This window comes from Acanthochromis polyacanthus, chromosome 2 (assembly GCF_021347895.1).
Source record: "Acanthochromis polyacanthus isolate Apoly-LR-REF ecotype Palm Island chromosome 2, KAUST_Apoly_ChrSc, whole genome shotgun sequence".
Lineage (NCBI taxonomy): Eukaryota > Metazoa > Chordata > Actinopteri > Pomacentridae > Acanthochromis > Acanthochromis polyacanthus.
The window spans coordinates 13,187,277-13,204,238 of NC_067114.1; the positions used below are offsets into that span (position 1 = coordinate 13,187,277).

Genomic DNA, 16,962 nt, shown 5'->3' on the forward strand with positions numbered 1-16,962 from the left:
TAGCATTGATTTCTGATCAGCTGTGGTAAAAGTGGATGCTGCTGATTCAGCTCTGTGTCCAGCTGCAGAAGAGCACGCTCTGAGCCGGCCGCCTCATTAAATTATCACCTATGACGTTCCAGATGATTGAAAGCACACCATGAGGGACAGGAATGTGTTTGAGAGGCTCCGGTTGGGTACAAATGGCATGGCGATGTGACCTTTCCTCGCATTTGTACTCTTTGTTTGGCCGGTGAGAAGAACATGAATAGTCAACGCTTAAATACCTCTCATACCTGTTGGCACCAGACAGCCTTGTGCACACAACTGTAGATTTATCTCACAGCCGCGGGCCTTGTTGCATCTTTTCCACTCCTTTTATTAAACACGTCGCACTTGGTGTGAATGCTAGATCAAGATTGTTTTAAAAGGTTATTTAGTGATTAACCTGCCTGTGTGTGAATGTATGTCTGTGTTGATTTGTGGGAGTAAGGGCAAGAGAGAGAGAGGTGGTGGGAGGGATGATAGATGCTGGTGTGAGGGTTCAAGCAGGAGATGACATTTACGGCCCCTGTTCACTCCTGGCTTGCAGCGGCCTGGGGGCCTTTAGGCAACTGAACAAAACTTCAGGGGCCAACGGGAACTGCATTTTAGCTGTAAAAGAAGGGTGACCACAAATGGCTCAAATATGCCCCTTAATACACACAGAATGATTTATGGCAGTAAAGCCACGCATCCCTCAAGAAAACACTCAAGGAATTCTGTGGTTCCTGAAACAGAGTGACGATTACAATGTGGGGCTTTTTAAGAGTGGGAAAATTAATCGGCACAGTGATTTTTTTTTATCAACAGTTTTAGTCTTTTAATCAAGCAAAAATCCAATTAATAGTGTTTCCAGCTTCTTCAGTGTGAGGATTTTCAGCTTTTTCATGTTCTATATGACTGTAAATGGAATATTCAATCAGGTCATACACAAAGTTTCCACAATTTTGTTGACATGTAACAAAAGTGGTAGTTCCAGCCTCATCAGGATCTCATAGTAAAACAAAAAGCATCAACATTTACTGCGCGCCATCTTCTTTTCTGTATCAGAGTTTGTGTATTGCGTTACTACACAGTAGCAGTGTGTTTTGTGGGTGGTTTTAATAACACCCCTCTTGTTTGTCATCTTGATGTTGACGCCCCAGGATATAACCACTTATTCCGGCCACATCTCGATGTCCTGAAAGCTTTAGATGACTCCAGTGTGGCTGAAAAACAAACCTGTCTGCTGAGTTTTCTCTTATCCGGACGATTTGACACCACTTAAGCACCATTTTACTTTGACTCTTGGCGTTTCCCTGTTTTTCCACTCACTTCCTTTGCGTGACCCTCCCCCTTCAGAGAGAGAACCGTAACCCCTCCTTTTGCAGGATTTAGCTTGCCCAGATTCCATGTCAAAGGTCGTGGCCCAGATGTCACAGCTTCCCCCCTCTCAGAGCTCCTCTCTCGCATAATTACGACGGGCCCATTGTACTGCGGGGCTGAGTAGATGTGCACACTACATGCCTGCTCCTCTTTATAGGTGGACACTGAGGCTTAACAAACTGCAACAAAAACTCTGGATAACAAGGTGGACATTGTGCAAAAAGTCTAGGAATTCTGTCTTTATGTTTCTCTCGACCTAGCAAGTAGAGTTTAATTCTGATCGTCTCCCTGCTCATAGTAAACTTTTTTCTTCTCTGCACAAAGACCAGCAACTCATGACTACACTTTGCATTGTTAATGAGTGGACCGTTTTCTTAGTCTTGCTCGCCTTTGTAAATAACTATTTCGATGTAGGAATCCTGGGCAAAAACAAAGAGGCTCATCTCTTATTCCACACCCATGACCCCGGATTCTTTCAGAGTTTTATCTCAGCCTGCCCTGCCCTGCTGTGGCTCCAGTGAAACTCCTCGGGGCTGCATGAGGGTGCAACTAACGTAGCTCCACCCCTCCTAAACTTTACTAACCTCCATGGACACACATTCATCTCCTGTGGTCTCCCAGTTCTCTGCAGCCTCATAGAAGTGTTTTTGTTTTCTGCAAGACACACAGGTCTCTGGTAGTAGTATTTAGCCTCAAGATTTATTTTGTGTTACAGTGGGATTGCGTGTATTTATTTGTGCTATATGTTCATATATGTTTTGTAATGATAGCTTCATGTTGTCACCAAAAATTATTTTTATCTTGAATGTCTTATGTCTCTCCAGATTGTTATTAAGCATCTGAGAAACACTAATTAGAAGGGATGCCACATTTCTTATAGTCTGTAAAAGTTGCCACATATGAAGCACAATAGCGATGATGTGTGCAACATTTAAATTAGAACGTGATCTTATTCTTTTAGGGGTAAAAGGGACATTTGGTCAGATGGCCATTGTTCAGCAGAGGGTCTTCAGGGTCACTGAGGCCTGCAACTGCTGTTGACCATCAGCAGTGTTCCTCCCAGGGGATTGTCTCCTGATTTAACCCCGAGATTCAGGACCATAGTAGAGGTGGCTGCTGACCACTGACCAGCAGGCCTGACCGGGGGCTTCTTATTTGCAATCAAAAGCACGGGGTGACAGGGTGATGGATAGTGGAGCTCCTCTGTTCTGCTGCCCTGAGTGTTGTTGAAACTGACCAAAGGAGTTGCAGCAGCGAGCATCTGTCGCACCGCCTCACCTCTCGTTCCCACCAAACCATCAGAGCAGAAACCTCAGTGACCCCACACCCACACAGTCCAGCTCTCTTTCAAGTAGCAGCCCTGTTTCCTGTTGGCTGCAGGAGTCGCGTTGTCATCTGGCACACTGCTGAGGCTCATGTTGAATTATTACATCGGTTTCTAAGCTGTGGTCATTACAAATCTGTACATGATTCCTGAAGTCTACATACACCGAATGAGTTAATATACAAATTTTGTGTCTCTTTTTCTGAATGAAGATCCAAGAAAGAAGTACCACGTTAAGCTACTGGCTTACAATGTTGTTGGAGATGGATACCAAGCCGACCAGACTATCAGCACCCCTGGATGTGTCTGTAAGTCACGTTTTTAGTGTGTTTCAACCACAGTCATGTCTTGCATTTACTTTAAGCCAAAATGGGAATAATTACTTTTATTTCGATGCACGTCTCAGCTGTCCGAGATCGCCTGGTGCCACCTCCACCTCCGCCTCACAATGTGTACGCCAAGACCAACAGTTCCACTGCAGTCTTTCTGCACTGGGGCAGACCAGCCTTCACCTCCAGCCAGGCAGTCAACTATACCGTCCGCTGCAACCCAGTTGGCCTGCAGAACGCCTCCCTGGTGCTCTACCTGCAGACGTAAGAATCTCCTCGTGTTTTCATTTACAGCTTCTTTAATGCCTTTAATTGCCCATTTAGAGGCTGAATTCAAGAGTCGAACGTAACTCACACATATTTAACAGTAACCAAAATATCTGTGGTGTGATAATGACTAGTGCAGCTTTAGTATATTTCTGGAGTGGACTTTTTATAGCTTTCCTATCTATAGAGGGATTCATGGAAAGTCAAACCAGATGGACAACACTCTACGATGGCTTGGTTTATCTTAACACTGTATTATATTGTTGCCTAGTTTCACATTTTCTCAGCTGAATTTCCTCCCTCAACACTATTCTCTCACGCACGTGGGAAAGTTTACAAGTCACCAGTTTCTCTCTGTTGTGTCCTTCCTCCTTAGTGCCATCACAGCTCCACATCACCACCTTCTGGTCATTTTTAACCCTCGTGTCGTCCTGCAGATCAAAATTGACCCGTTTTAAAGTTTGAAAATGTGGGGGAAAAAAATATTTTCTCAGTGAAACTTCTGATGTCCACATTTTCATCATTTTTGGGAAATCTTTGAACATTTTTGGTGAAAAAAGAATTCACCAAAAAATCAACCAAAAGCCTGTGAAATTCTCTGGATTTTGGTAATTTTTTTGGTGAATGTTTTTAAAAAATATATTAGAAGTTATACTGGTGTGTATATATATATATATATATATATATATATATATATAATCACTTTAGATATATTTTTTTAAAATTTTTACTCATTTTTTGAAAATATTGAAAAGAATTTTCTTGCCAAATTGGGGGATTTTTTAAAATAAAACTTTTAAGGAATTACTGGAATTTTCTTCCTGAAGGTTTTGCAAATTTTTAGAAATTTTGGGAATTTTTTTTGCAGAATTTTTGGATTTTTTTCAGACGAGGAAACAATATTTTTTGGTGCCCGTAAATGAGGAGGGTTAAAAGACCTGTTCACCCCAATTAAACTCGGTAATATCGTGAGTGAATAGAATATAGTTTATAGAACGGACGTGCCTGTTTAAATTATTGCACTTTCAGTACTGTTTCAGCTTGCCTCTTAGAGTTTATATTTTATCAGTATCACCTGCACAGCTAATGCCTCAGTGAATCACTCTGAACATATAACTGGATAAATAGACCCTCTTGTAGGTAAAAGGAAATAAATGCTTTCAGGAGGCTGGTTCTTTAAGCATCTCTCCTGTTTTTATTCTGCAGGAGTGTGCAGAGCCTCCTGGTGCGAGATCTGGAGCCCAACACCAAGTATGAATTTGCTATTCGCCTTCATATTGACCAGCTGTCCAGCCCCTGGAGCCCTGTGGTCTATCAGAGTACTCTTCCTGAAGGTGAGCACAAAACATTTCATTTATTATTTATATGGTTTCTACAGTCATTGCTGTTAGCATAAACATGTTCCTTCAGTTGTGATGACATCCATATGTTGAAGCGTTTTACTTTTCTTTCCCAGCTCCCACGCTGCCACCTTCCAACGTCAAAGTGACTCTGATTGAGGAGGACACGGCTCTTATTTCATGGAAGCTCCCAGATGAACCTAATGTAGCCGTGACTCATTACACGATCCTGTACGCTTCTAGAAACGCCTGGATAGCCGGGGAATGGCAAGTGCTGCAAAGAGAAGGTAAGGAGGAGAGTGGGAAGAGGCGCTTAGATAAGGAGGCATTACAGATGTGTAGCAGAGGAGGGAGACACAAAGCTTTAATTCTGCATCAGACAAACAGTCCATTGGAAATCAGTAACTCATTTCATCCTCTAATCTCCGTCTCTTTTCACTGGGATCTCAGAATTGTGCCGGACAGGTAGAGCTCACTGCTTTTGTCTCACTGATAAAAGATCAGCTTAGAGGTTTAACGTGATTAGAACAAAGATTCTCATTTACATTGTTAATGATCATTTTTAACTACGTCTATAAGTCCGCATCTCTATTATTTTTTGTGCCAAACCGCCTATTATACAGATATAGTAATGACATATTGATTATCCAGAGGATCACATTAAAGTACAACAGCCAACATTCAGTATTTAGTCTAATCTTTTCACTGCTCCTGTGTTTACACCTGCTATAAAGACAGAAATGACGTCACTGTGTTGGTATGAAAAAACAGATTACGGATAGTTTAAATCTCACACAGACTTTTTGCTTTATTTCAAATATGTGTTTAACTGTTTTCATCAATGAAACCCTCACTGAAGTAGTCATAGTATTGGTTTTGTGTATTTTAACACAGTTTCTAGTTTTTATGAATAGTTTTTTAGTTTACATTTGGACAGTTTTAGTGTGAAACTGTCTAAATTGTCTAGTTTAGTGCTGAACAATAATGCACAAATGTCTGTAAAGTTGTCAGTCGGATGAAGAAAAGCATATTAAAACTTTATCACTTAGCTGGGACAGAGTTTTGTCTTTGTAGGTTAAACGTAAATTACAAATCATTCTGTTGCCAGCGTCAGTGCAGAAAGAAGGCTTCTCATAGTTATTTCACAAGATCAGAATGTGGTGTCCTGCAGCATCCTTGTGTGTGGAAACAGAAGCATTAGCAGAGACTATAAAGCTGTTGTATCTGATTTGTGAGGCAGCAAAGGTGTTTTTAAGAGTCGATGACCCCAGGAAATACACAAAAAAGACACACTATTCCCCCTCTGCCACTGGTGAAGGGGTCAAAAGTGAAGCCATTCACAAAACCCCTGCAGCTCAGCACAGCCCCCCGTTACTTCAAACTGAGCAGCCACCCCCCTGCAGGCCCTGCTGGGGCTCTGGTGGTGTGGAGACTGGGTGGTACTGGTTATGGGAATGTGTACAGCTCTGATCCTCTGACCCCCATCTCTTTACCTCAGAAGCTCCACTCACACAGCACCTCTCACCAGGATTGTTTTTATGCTTCTCTTAAACTGCATCACAGAGTCCTCTTCTTCACAGGTCAGCATTTGAACATCAAAGGAATAGTAAAACATTTTAGGTTCTTGGCTTTTGGCAATTTGTTATTTTTACACTTCAGTTACTGTTTGATCTGAACATTTTAATTAATGAACTTTAGAGGTGCTGCTCAGATTATGTTACGTTTGGATGGAACGAGACTGTTTCACTGTTTCCAGGTTGCTGACTGTATTCATATTTTGTGTACAGATAAGATAGTGATATATGCAAATACCTGTAATTCCAAAAATGTCCAACTATTCTCTCCATGTTATCTCTAAAAGCAGTTAAATATCTCACTGCAGAACCCAAAACTCCACTGTCTTAAGCATCACCACATAGCTCCAAATATTACACTGTAAGATAAGATAAGATAAGATAAGATCTACTTTATTCATCCCAGAGGAAATTATTTTTGCCAGAGTGCAATAAACAATAAACAAAAGTTAGTGGAATATACACAATTACACAGAGGTTAGTAGTAAAATAGAAATAACAAATAATATAAAGTACAAAATGTAAATTTCTAAAAGTGTTCCTGTAAAGTGTCTGTATACTAATACTAGAAAGATGAACAGAAAAAGAACTGAAGTAGAGTGAACAGATGTATTGCCCTTGAGTCTACTAGGATAGAGTCCGGTTATATTGCACATAGAAAAGTTTGTTCATTACGTATCCCTTCTGCAGAAGGAGGTAGTATTTTTTTTGTTCTAATTAGTAGTTTTTTTAAAAAAAAATTACTTATTTCATCATATATTAGACTGCCTCACAGTGGATGCATGGAATATACAATAATGAATATGTAATAAAAAAAACACTTCTAAGAAACTTGGTTTTATTAGGTAGTTTTACACATGTATTAAATAATGCATCTGTATGATTCCTGACATGTTGAATACGTCTAACAGCTCACTTAATACCACAGCTCTCAGTCTGATTGCTATAATACCTTAGTGTGCAGTATAAGTAAAAATCCTCACAGTGCTAGTAAGTGGACCTTGAGTTAAGATTTGTTTATCATGCTTTTAATCTCTATAAATACTATTCAATGCATTTCCTTGTGCTCTGTGAATGTCAGACAACAAAACTCATACTTTCCTGATTTCAAGGTTTTAACATGATGGCTGCAATTCTCTTTTTAAGACACCAGTAAGTTTAAAAAGATGAAAAAACTTTGTTCAACATTGTATTGACAAAGACTTAACTGTCGTGACAGGGAGCATCACCATGGCGCTGCTAGAGAACCTGAAGCCTGGACAGGTTTACTTGGTGAAGGTTTCTGCATCCAACAGCATGGGCGATGGACCGTTTTCTCACGCGGTGGAACTGACCGTACGAACAGATCTGTCCTCTGGTCAAGATCTCCGCCTCTCTCATGGCTCCACACACTCAACAGGTCAGTGACACGCTAATGAAATGACATGATACTGGATGATGGGGGACTGTTGAAACTGGGTACGATCTCAATGTGTTTTTTGTTGTTTTTTTAATCCTTCACAGCCTTTTCTGATGGATTTTACCATCTGGACCAAAAGTCAATGACGGGTATCAGTGTGGGAGTCTGCATCGCTCTCATTTGCATCATCATCTGTGCTTTCATCATCATCTGCAGAGGCAAAAACAGGTACTTTCTGCCTCTGAGCAGTGATGACAGTCATGGTCCTCTGATGTCACAGTTTTTCCTTTAGTGACCTGTCTCTTATGACGCCATGTTTGTTTCCCTCTAGGAAATTTTCTTCCGTTAAAACGTACAGAGAAGGGGTGAACATATCTGCAGCAGCTGCAGGACATCTGGGCACTGAGGGTCCAGTTGAGGGCGCTGATGTGGCCGTGCCGATGATGAGTCGAAGTAATTTCATTGATGCCAAGGTACAGTGTGGCACAAGGTCACCAAAAGACTTGGAAATGTTGTTTTTCTACTCTGGAAAATGCTTGAAAATGTGTTATTAATGTTGATATTTTTAAACTTTTGGATATCCAAAATCATAAATAAGGGTACTAATTCCAAAAATCTGTTCATCTTAATAATATTGCAGGTTTACAGTTTCATATGGTTTGCAAAAGTTGCTGTAACAACCAGATTTTACACAAATTACTTCAAATATAGTTACAATAATATCAAGGCTACTGATTGTATCTGCTACAATCATCCTTATTTTACAGTCTGCAATCATTTTACAGTGTTACTTTTTAAACATTAAACATATTTTCATTTCATTTCATTTATTCTTTTCCATGGTAATGCGTTAAAAAAAATCAACAAATGGATACAATTTATAAAGCACAGAATACGCACATCCCATGTACAAGAACAGGAGTAGGATGAAGAATAAGTCTTTTTAACTCCTACCCCAGTCTTTTTTCTAAACTCAAACAGAAAAACAACCACAACAAAAAAACATCAGATGGCTACAATCAATCTACAAATCAATCACATCATTGTTATTGCTCCTTTGAATAAATGTTAAATATGTTTTCTTTAAACTTACATTTAAACTGCAAAATGTTTGAACATTGCTTCACATCTTTTTCCAAGGAATTCCATTTTTCCACACCCGCGACAGATACACACATTCCTTTAAGAGTCGTTCTTGCAGAATTATATTTAAAGTCAAGATTTCTTCTACTTGTTTCACTATTCAGAGTAAAAAGTGTTTGCAAACCACAAGGTAGCAGGCATCTGTTTGCTTTATGCATGACTATTAATGTTTGTAAAACAATTAAATCCTTCAATTTTAACAGTCCTGACTTCAGAAACAGTTTTGTTGTATGCTCTTTTGAAGCGGCTTTATTAATTATTCTAAGAGCCCTCTTTTGTAAAATAACTAAGGGTAATAGATGAGTAGGATATGAATTACCCCACACCTCCAAACAGTATACCAAATACGGCAAAATTAAAGAACAGTATAATATTCTCAATGCATTATAATTTAACAAATGCTTAACTTTACTCATCACACCTTTTTCCTCATAGGGGGGAACAAATCTTGTCATCAATTCTCTTGGCCCTGTTCAGCCCAGCACTGAGAAGAAAGGGAAATGGTTTTTCTTCAGCGGTGGAGTGAAAAAGGACAGTAAAACCATGCAGGTAAGATTAAGAATGATGTGTCCTGCTCACTGTCAGCAGCACGTACATTGATAGGTAAAAATCCCAAAATGCACTGCTTTCCCAGGCTTCTCAGTTGTGCTCTACCTGTCATTTATATGCTAACTACCTGACTGGTGGTAATTGTTACAGGCTTGGAAATGAGTTCAGAAGCTCTATGTTTGGATGATTTCATATGAAGGCAGCATAATGTCTTCTTCAAGACTTTACGATCAGCTGCAGCTTTCTGTAACTCTAAAACTGATCCATGAACAATTAGACTAAGAGAACCTGTCGCTGTCCTGCAGAATATGAGACACAGCTCTGCATCCTATCAGCCAGGCATCACAGTGTTGACCTACGAGGAGGAGCTGTCCATGTCCCTGAACCAGCCCCCCACCCTGCAGGTCCTGCTGGGGCGTCCCGGGGACACAGAGGGATCTTCTAACAGCGAAGGCAGCCACGAAACTGGAGACTCCGGTCGCTACTCTCACGACGAGACGGAGTTGACCAACCTGTCTGGTCCCAGTAGCCGGCCGCCGTCTCTGACAGCAGAGGACGGCGGAGATTCGGACTGCAGCAGCCCCGCTGAAGAACCCAACGAGCTGTCAGAGGACAGTCAGACTGACATGAAGGTGAAAGAGTCTGTTGATAGCAGCCGCTGTGAACATGAAGCCCAGAGCGTTTCTCAGTCTGCACTTTCTGTCTAAGTGTGTAGGCGTGTGTGAGTGTGTGTGTGTGTGTGTGTGTGTGTGTGAGGGCGTGAAGGCAGCGGTGTACTGGCAGAACTATTTAACTGTTGAGGCTGTCGCATCATAAAAACGTGAGCTCACCACAGTGCCCTTTTAGTTTATTTACACTCCATGCCAAGAGAGGCAAATAAACGTTATAGGCAGATCTTAGGACACTCATTCACTTTCTAGTAGAAAGTTAGATTAGAAGATCAATACCACTCATCTATCTGTTAAATCTAAAGCTTGACCCACTTAGCTTGGCACAAAGAGTGGAAACAGCCCCCCTGAACAAAGACAACACAATCATCTACCAGCACCCTTACACCTCAGCAATCAACAGCACATTTCACTTGTTGAAAATGTTTCAATTTTTAAGCAAAATGTGGATTTTTGGGGCATTTATGTATCAGACAACAACTTTGGCTGAGAGCAGTGACTTCCTGGAGTCTTGGCTAGTTGTCCAGCGAGTCATAACCCTCTGCACAACAGCTCATTTTTGTTTTTCACTTTGTTTCTCCCTATAAAACAATTAAGATACGACGTGTTAATTAGTGAGCTTTGGATTTGCTGGTAGTTTGATTCTGTTCCTTTGGACCAGAGGAGGTTACAGTAGCTGTTGTGAGTCTAGACTTTGTGCCAAACTAAGCTCATCGGCTGAAGCCGCAAACTGAAATGACAGAGGTGAGACTGATAACGATCCCCTCAGCTCACTCTCAACCATCATGAGAACAAGCACCCAAAAAATCCACAATCAAGAAACACAAGGACCCCTCCACACTAACCTCCTCAGTTAATTTTCTCTGCCAGTCCATTGCAGGCCTGAGTGTCGGTGTGAGAGTCCTGTAAGCATGAACGAGAGGCGTAAAGAAGCAAAGAGGAGCGTTTTTACCCTCTTTTGTTGTAACAGACGGTGAACAGGAAGCCAGCCGAGGCCTTTGCAGTACGAAATGTTGGCAGGAAGATTTCTTTTACTTCTTTCTTTTCCTTTCAATGAATGTCATTTTTTCCTCTTTATTTGTGTGTGTATGTTTTTGGAAAAAAAAAAAGAATCTCACCCACCATGAATGTTTAAGAGAAGATTGTCGAAGTGACATTTCTGACGTTATTTAATAGAGTTTATCACTGGAGCGAAGGGAAGCGTGAGTCCTTTTTGCTGATTATCTACCTCTTGTTTGCCTCTGGGTAAACTTTCCACTGTATATTTAATAACTACTTATACCTATGTTATGTGATGAGCTGCTTCAGCTGCATTACATTTTATACTTCCTGATGACTTTCTTCCCGATCGTCATCTCGTTTTGTCTTTTTTCTCTTGCTTTGTTCTGATTTACCGGGTGGTAAGGGCGCTGCAGCTTCGTCCTCTCGCTCCACCCGCTGTGTGGATTGAAGGATGGAAAACACACATTATTTATCCCCTCAGATGTTGCTGAGGTGCTGAGCCAGTATTAATAATATTTTTTTGTTCATTTTGTCCATTGTTGAGTAATGGTATGATGGAAATAATAAGTGTCTCCTTTGTTTTGTACGTTAGAGTGCAGCTGCCCTTGCTATTCCCGTTTTATACTACCTCGTTTAAGATTTAATTTTATTGTCTTGTTGTTTTCCTAAACTCAGGGAACAATGTTTAGTACATTTGAAAAGTCATGTAGTGTTACATGGTGAACTGACAGGGTATCTTCTTAGTACTAAACTGTTGTAGTGTGTAATTGCCTAAAAATGCTTTGAATGTATCTCTGACATTGTGTGCCAGCAGCTCAGAAGTTTGTGCTGCCCTCCACACAGATGGATGCCCCCTCTGGAGTTTTCTCCTCGGGCTCTACGATGTCTGATTTTTACAACAACACTCCCGTGTTTGTTGACTTCTTCGTTTTATTTGCGTTAAACCAGAAGTGCTTGCAGCGACATGTCGGTTCAGAAAAGCTTTATAATTGGCCTTAATGTGGAAAGTGTCCCTCAGACGCCCAAACCAAAGCTGAATCTGTCTGAGGGAGGAGCTCCACGTGAGAATGCAACACATGAAGAATGATTGTAGTGAAAGCGATGGAAGTGTTAAATCAGAGACTGAAGTGAAGAACTGAATGAACACCGTGAAATGTTTCTCTTCTAAAAATCTATATTTTTGTTAGGAGATAATGTACTTCTGAGTACACTTTGTAGTTCCTTTTTTTGTTTTGCTTTGCTGTAGAGTAGGTAAAGATTAGCACTTGTCTGCCAAGTAGTTTTGTATTAGAGGCCAATGTGCAGCGGTGACTGTGACGCTATTTACCCAAAGAGTTGTTTGCTAATTGAACTTTATTTTAGTCTCTCAACTAATCTCCGGCAGAAGATTACTGAGGAATGTGAAATAATCGTTAGACCAAAGATAAAGCGCGGCCTTGGAGATCAGTTGAGGTGACGTTCCTCAAAGCCTTGCACATGAGTGGCCTTGACCGGCGGCATAGAGAGAGCAGAGAGCCGCGGGTTAAAACTCTGAGGAAGCGCCGGAAGGATTCACAGGCGCTTGATGACGATTCAGTGACAATTAATAATCAATGTTATGCACACCAACCAAATTATCCTGTCGCAGAGTTCCTCGAAAACTGTTGCAAGCAGATGTCTGTACATTGTAGGTGAATATTATAAGAGATAAATACAGTATATTATGTTGTTTAGTATTCTGTGTTGCAGCAGTGCAGGTGTGTGTGTCGCTGTGCACCCGCTGATATTTCACCTTTTTTGTATTCGTGACATTTCCTCGATCAAAATATAAAGTATTTTTTAAAATGTATGAGATATTATTCAAATATAATACCTATATGTTTATCCTTTTAATCTCTAACAAGTTGAAATTTATTGCTAGTTTTGAATTATTTTATGATATAAGAGAGATATTAGAAACATCAGTGGGTGCACAGATGTTCCCACATTTTAATCAGAGGATTCTGTAGAGGATTCAATCATGGGGATGAAAAGTAACACAATCAGTTTTTCTTTATAAAAGCAAACAATGCAAACCAAAGAATTTTTTTTAAAAAGGTCACCGTTGCATATTGGCAAGAGATCAGTTTAAAGGCGTCCTATCCTAGTGTGAAATGTTGTCATTTTCAGTATTCTCATTCACATTTTGTAACTGTATGATGTGTTTTCCTGTGAGAAAGCAGGATGAAAATGTTTCTTAGTCATCCTTTATTTCCACAAAATCAAATTTTTAACCTGTTGTCTTTTCAGGATGGATGTTTTTTGACACAGTGGAGTCGTGTTATCCTGGTAGACATCTCCATTTTCACTTTTATGTGTTCATATATTCTGTATTCTTCGAGCTTTAAAGGCCCAGTCCAGAATCTCAAGCCAAATCACTGTTCAGGTCTTATCATAAATACTTCAGCTTTTCAGGTTTTTCAAACTGAGATAATAAAACACAACCAGTGGGGCGGTACAGATTCTGAGTTGGGTCTTTAGCAGTTCATGCAGGTACACAAGTGCTACCTTCGGTGTTCCATACAGAGATGAAACATACATTTTTATCTGCTGCTTTTCATCTCATAAATGTGTTACGTTGGAATTGTGTTGCTGTCCGAGCATGTGAATAAAAAGGGACAGAACACAGAGTCTGGTATGAGCTGATGAACTGTGCTCTTTGTTCTGCCTTTTGCAGGAATGTTTAATTAAAATGTGGTGGAGCGCTGCGGGTCATTTACAGTCAGACTCAGGGGGACCCACGGCCGCTCCACCTCCAGGAGAAAGCAGGTTTCAACTCTTGAAATTGATGAATGTATCTTTTTTGTAATTATTATGTTATCTGTTATTTTCTGTTAAATGTTTTTGTTACATTTTGTCTGTGTCAGCAAAATTTCTTGCCAGTTATTTTTTTCCAAAAATGTTTAGTTAGGAGATTTTAGACGATGGTTAATAATGAAACAGTCTGATTCTCAGTTTAAATAAAAGTACAAAAGCTATCTGATGTCTGCTTCTTTTTCTTTCCAACGTGTTGTGCTGATTAACCCTCCTGTTGTCTTTGTTTATGAGCACCAAAAAGTAGTGTTCCCTTGTCTGAAAAAAATCAAAAAATTCTGCAAAAAAGTCCCAAAATTTCTAAAAATTTGCGAAACCTTCAGGAAGAAAATTCCAGTAATTCCTTAAAAGTTTCCCTTAAAAGTTTTATTTAAAAAAAAATACCCCAAATTTGGCAAGAAAGTTCTTGTAAATATTTTTTTAAAATGAGTAAAAATCTTCCAAAGAAATCCTAAAAGTATCTAAAATGATTACCTATATGTCAGTAAAACTTCAATTTTCTTTAAGAACCTTGACATAAAAATCAACCAAAATCCAGCGAATTTCACTGGATTTTGGTTGATTTTTTTGTAAATGTTCTTAAAGAAACATTTTTAACATTTCTTTTTTCCACCAAAAAATGTTCAAAGATTTCCCTATAAAGTTGAAAATCTGGACATCACAAGTTTCATTGTGAAAATAGATATTTTTCAACATTTTCAAACTTTAAAATGGGTCAATTTTGACCCGCAATTTTTATTTAAACTACATGTTTTTACACATTTATATGCAGTTCAAAAATGGACAAATGAAAAAATACACGATAAAAACAAATATATTGTTTGACAACACAACTAACTCGTGACATCATCTAAACCCACAGAAAGAGGGGACTTTCAAATTAAATTTTAAAATAAATTATCGAGCATTAAGGGGTTATGAAACATAAAAATACACAATCCAGACACAAATGTCATTACATTAAAACAAAAACATCTTCCCCAGCTGTCAAATATCCGTCCATCCATTCTCTACATACCACTTTATCCTCATTAGGGTCGCGGGGGTTGATGGAGCCTATCCCAGCTGACTCGGGCGAAGGTGGGGGACACCCTGGACAGGTCGCCTCTGTCCAATTGAGAGATGGCCTGGCGGTTGCTAACTATGGTTTATATATTTATAAACTATATATATATATATATATATATATATATATATAACTAACTAACCCTAACCACAAATGTCTGCGTTACATGGAAACTAATGTCTGCTAAAGCTACAGTACGCAGAAATCTAGATTTTGTAATGGCCACAGTCAGAGGTCATGCTTCGATAAATCAGTGATTATAAATGAGCTTATATGGCTGTAATGTATGACTGAGGACCTGTCCAAGATCTTTCACCCTAAGTCAGAGGGGACAGACTTCACAGGATAATGAGATGTATCAGGACTTATACCCAACGTTACAAGTCACTGAAAACATAAACTCTAAATAAACAATGATGTCAAATTGGTTTTCAGAACAATGCTGTCCTGGTATGAACATGAGCTCCACACAGGCTCTGGTTCACAGCTGAACTCATAGTTAGTGCAGGTAGTTTATTTGTTAGAATGAAGTTCATCCTGAACTCTGAACACAGTGGTAAGGAGGCCTGTAAGGGTCAGGAGAGGAAGGCAACCTCTACGTGCTCAGTGTGACATAAAACAATACCATCAGTGGATAAACAAGTTGTAAAAATTACAGCCACCAGAGCCTTCTTTGTAAAAACACTTCATTAAATATTTAGGATCATACAACAATAAAATAATTTATCTCTTAGGTAAAAAACATTTATTACCTTTGTAGTTTCACAAGAATCCACTTAAAACCACAGTATTGTTACCAAAAAACAGACGGTCCAGTCTGTGAGACAGCAGAGTATTGTGACAGACAGAAACGGCATACGAGCTCCATGCTGGGACTGAACACACTGGCTGATAAAAGACAGCATAAATCATCTAAAATGTGGCATCAGACTGGATGGGAAAGAGGGTATAGCAGGGAGGTAGCCTATAGAAATTAATATTTAAAATATTTCCAATCCATCTCTCTTCAGTCCAGTTAAAACATCTCTGCTCGTAGGTTTTGGTCATCACAGGTTGTGGTCATCTGTGTTCAGGCAGTGGAAGAAATGCCAACAGAAGAATGAGCTCATGTAGTCAGATCTCCTCTGATCCATTCAACCACCATTTTGGCGACGTCTCGTCCTGCATCCAAGACGAAGACGTGGCGAAAGCCGTTCTCACACAGTCTGAAGTCTCCATGAGGGAAGTTTCCTTTCATGTCTTGATAGTACTGAACAGGGCACCAGTGGTCTGTAGCTCCGTAATAAAAAATTAGCTGAAACTGTGTACACAGAGTTTACTGCTGATGTGGATTTCTACATTTATACACATCTAAAGAACATGCCACAAGTAAACTATTCACTAATAATACAAGCAAGCATCTGTCTTTTTATGTACTTAAAGACTACTAGCTGTTAGCTGGCAGCGAACTACAGGCAAGTGCAGAGAAATATTCCAATGTGATCATACAGGTGTGCATTTTCCCACCTTGTCCAGATTTTTCTTGATAGTTATGTTGTCTCTTTCCAGAACTTTCCTCATCTCCTGACCCCCCCCCCCCCCCCCCATGTACATAGCGTTGGCTACAAGCAGAAACAAAAGTCACAGGTTTAATCTTTGCTGTTTTTCAGAACTTTCAGAAAAATAAAGGTTTTAAGATTTTGAAAATGAATAAAGCAACAACTATCTGCCACTATAAAGTGAATCGCATCTTCAGGAGAGAATATTGTCACGCTCCCTCTGTGTGTGTTGAAATCTGAGCTTCTGTGCTTCCATACTGTGCACAGTGGATGTTAGTACATTATCAGTCAGGTCTACACAGCCCAAAATGAACACGTGTTTTCTAACGGACACTTAAACTTTTTAGCATTTGCGACGTGCTTTTTAAAACTTTAGCTATTATCTCACAACGCGACACAAAGTCATTATAATGTTTATTTAGGTGGTTTTTACTAGTAGTTCTTGTTGTGGGAAAGCTTGCTTTGTCACGCTTCCTTGTTTACGTTTTTTTTTCGCAGCCGCAAGGTTTGTTTCCGCGGGGTTTGCTCCACCCCTGCCGAGACGG

General features: G+C 39.8%; 1 protein-coding gene across 1 annotated transcript in view; it reads left to right on the forward strand.

Annotated features, from left to right (window-relative positions):
* prtga (protogenin homolog a (Gallus gallus)) overlaps positions 1-13,977 on the forward strand; it is a 34,399-nt gene extending 20,422 nt beyond the window's left edge. The window contains exons 11-19 of the mRNA XM_022212980.2: positions 2,923-3,018; positions 3,117-3,303; positions 4,513-4,640; positions 4,763-4,933; positions 7,440-7,619; positions 7,724-7,847; positions 7,951-8,092; positions 9,198-9,311; positions 9,617-13,977. Coding sequence (XP_022068672.2) covers positions 2,923-3,018; positions 3,117-3,303; positions 4,513-4,640; positions 4,763-4,933; positions 7,440-7,619; positions 7,724-7,847; positions 7,951-8,092; positions 9,198-9,311; positions 9,617-10,018 — 1,544 coding nt within the window. The 3' untranslated portion in view covers positions 10,019-13,977. The remainder of the gene's footprint in view (positions 1-2,922; positions 3,019-3,116; positions 3,304-4,512; positions 4,641-4,762; positions 4,934-7,439; positions 7,620-7,723; positions 7,848-7,950; positions 8,093-9,197; positions 9,312-9,616) is intronic.
* The last annotated feature ends 2,985 nt before the right edge of the window (positions 13,978-16,962 follow it).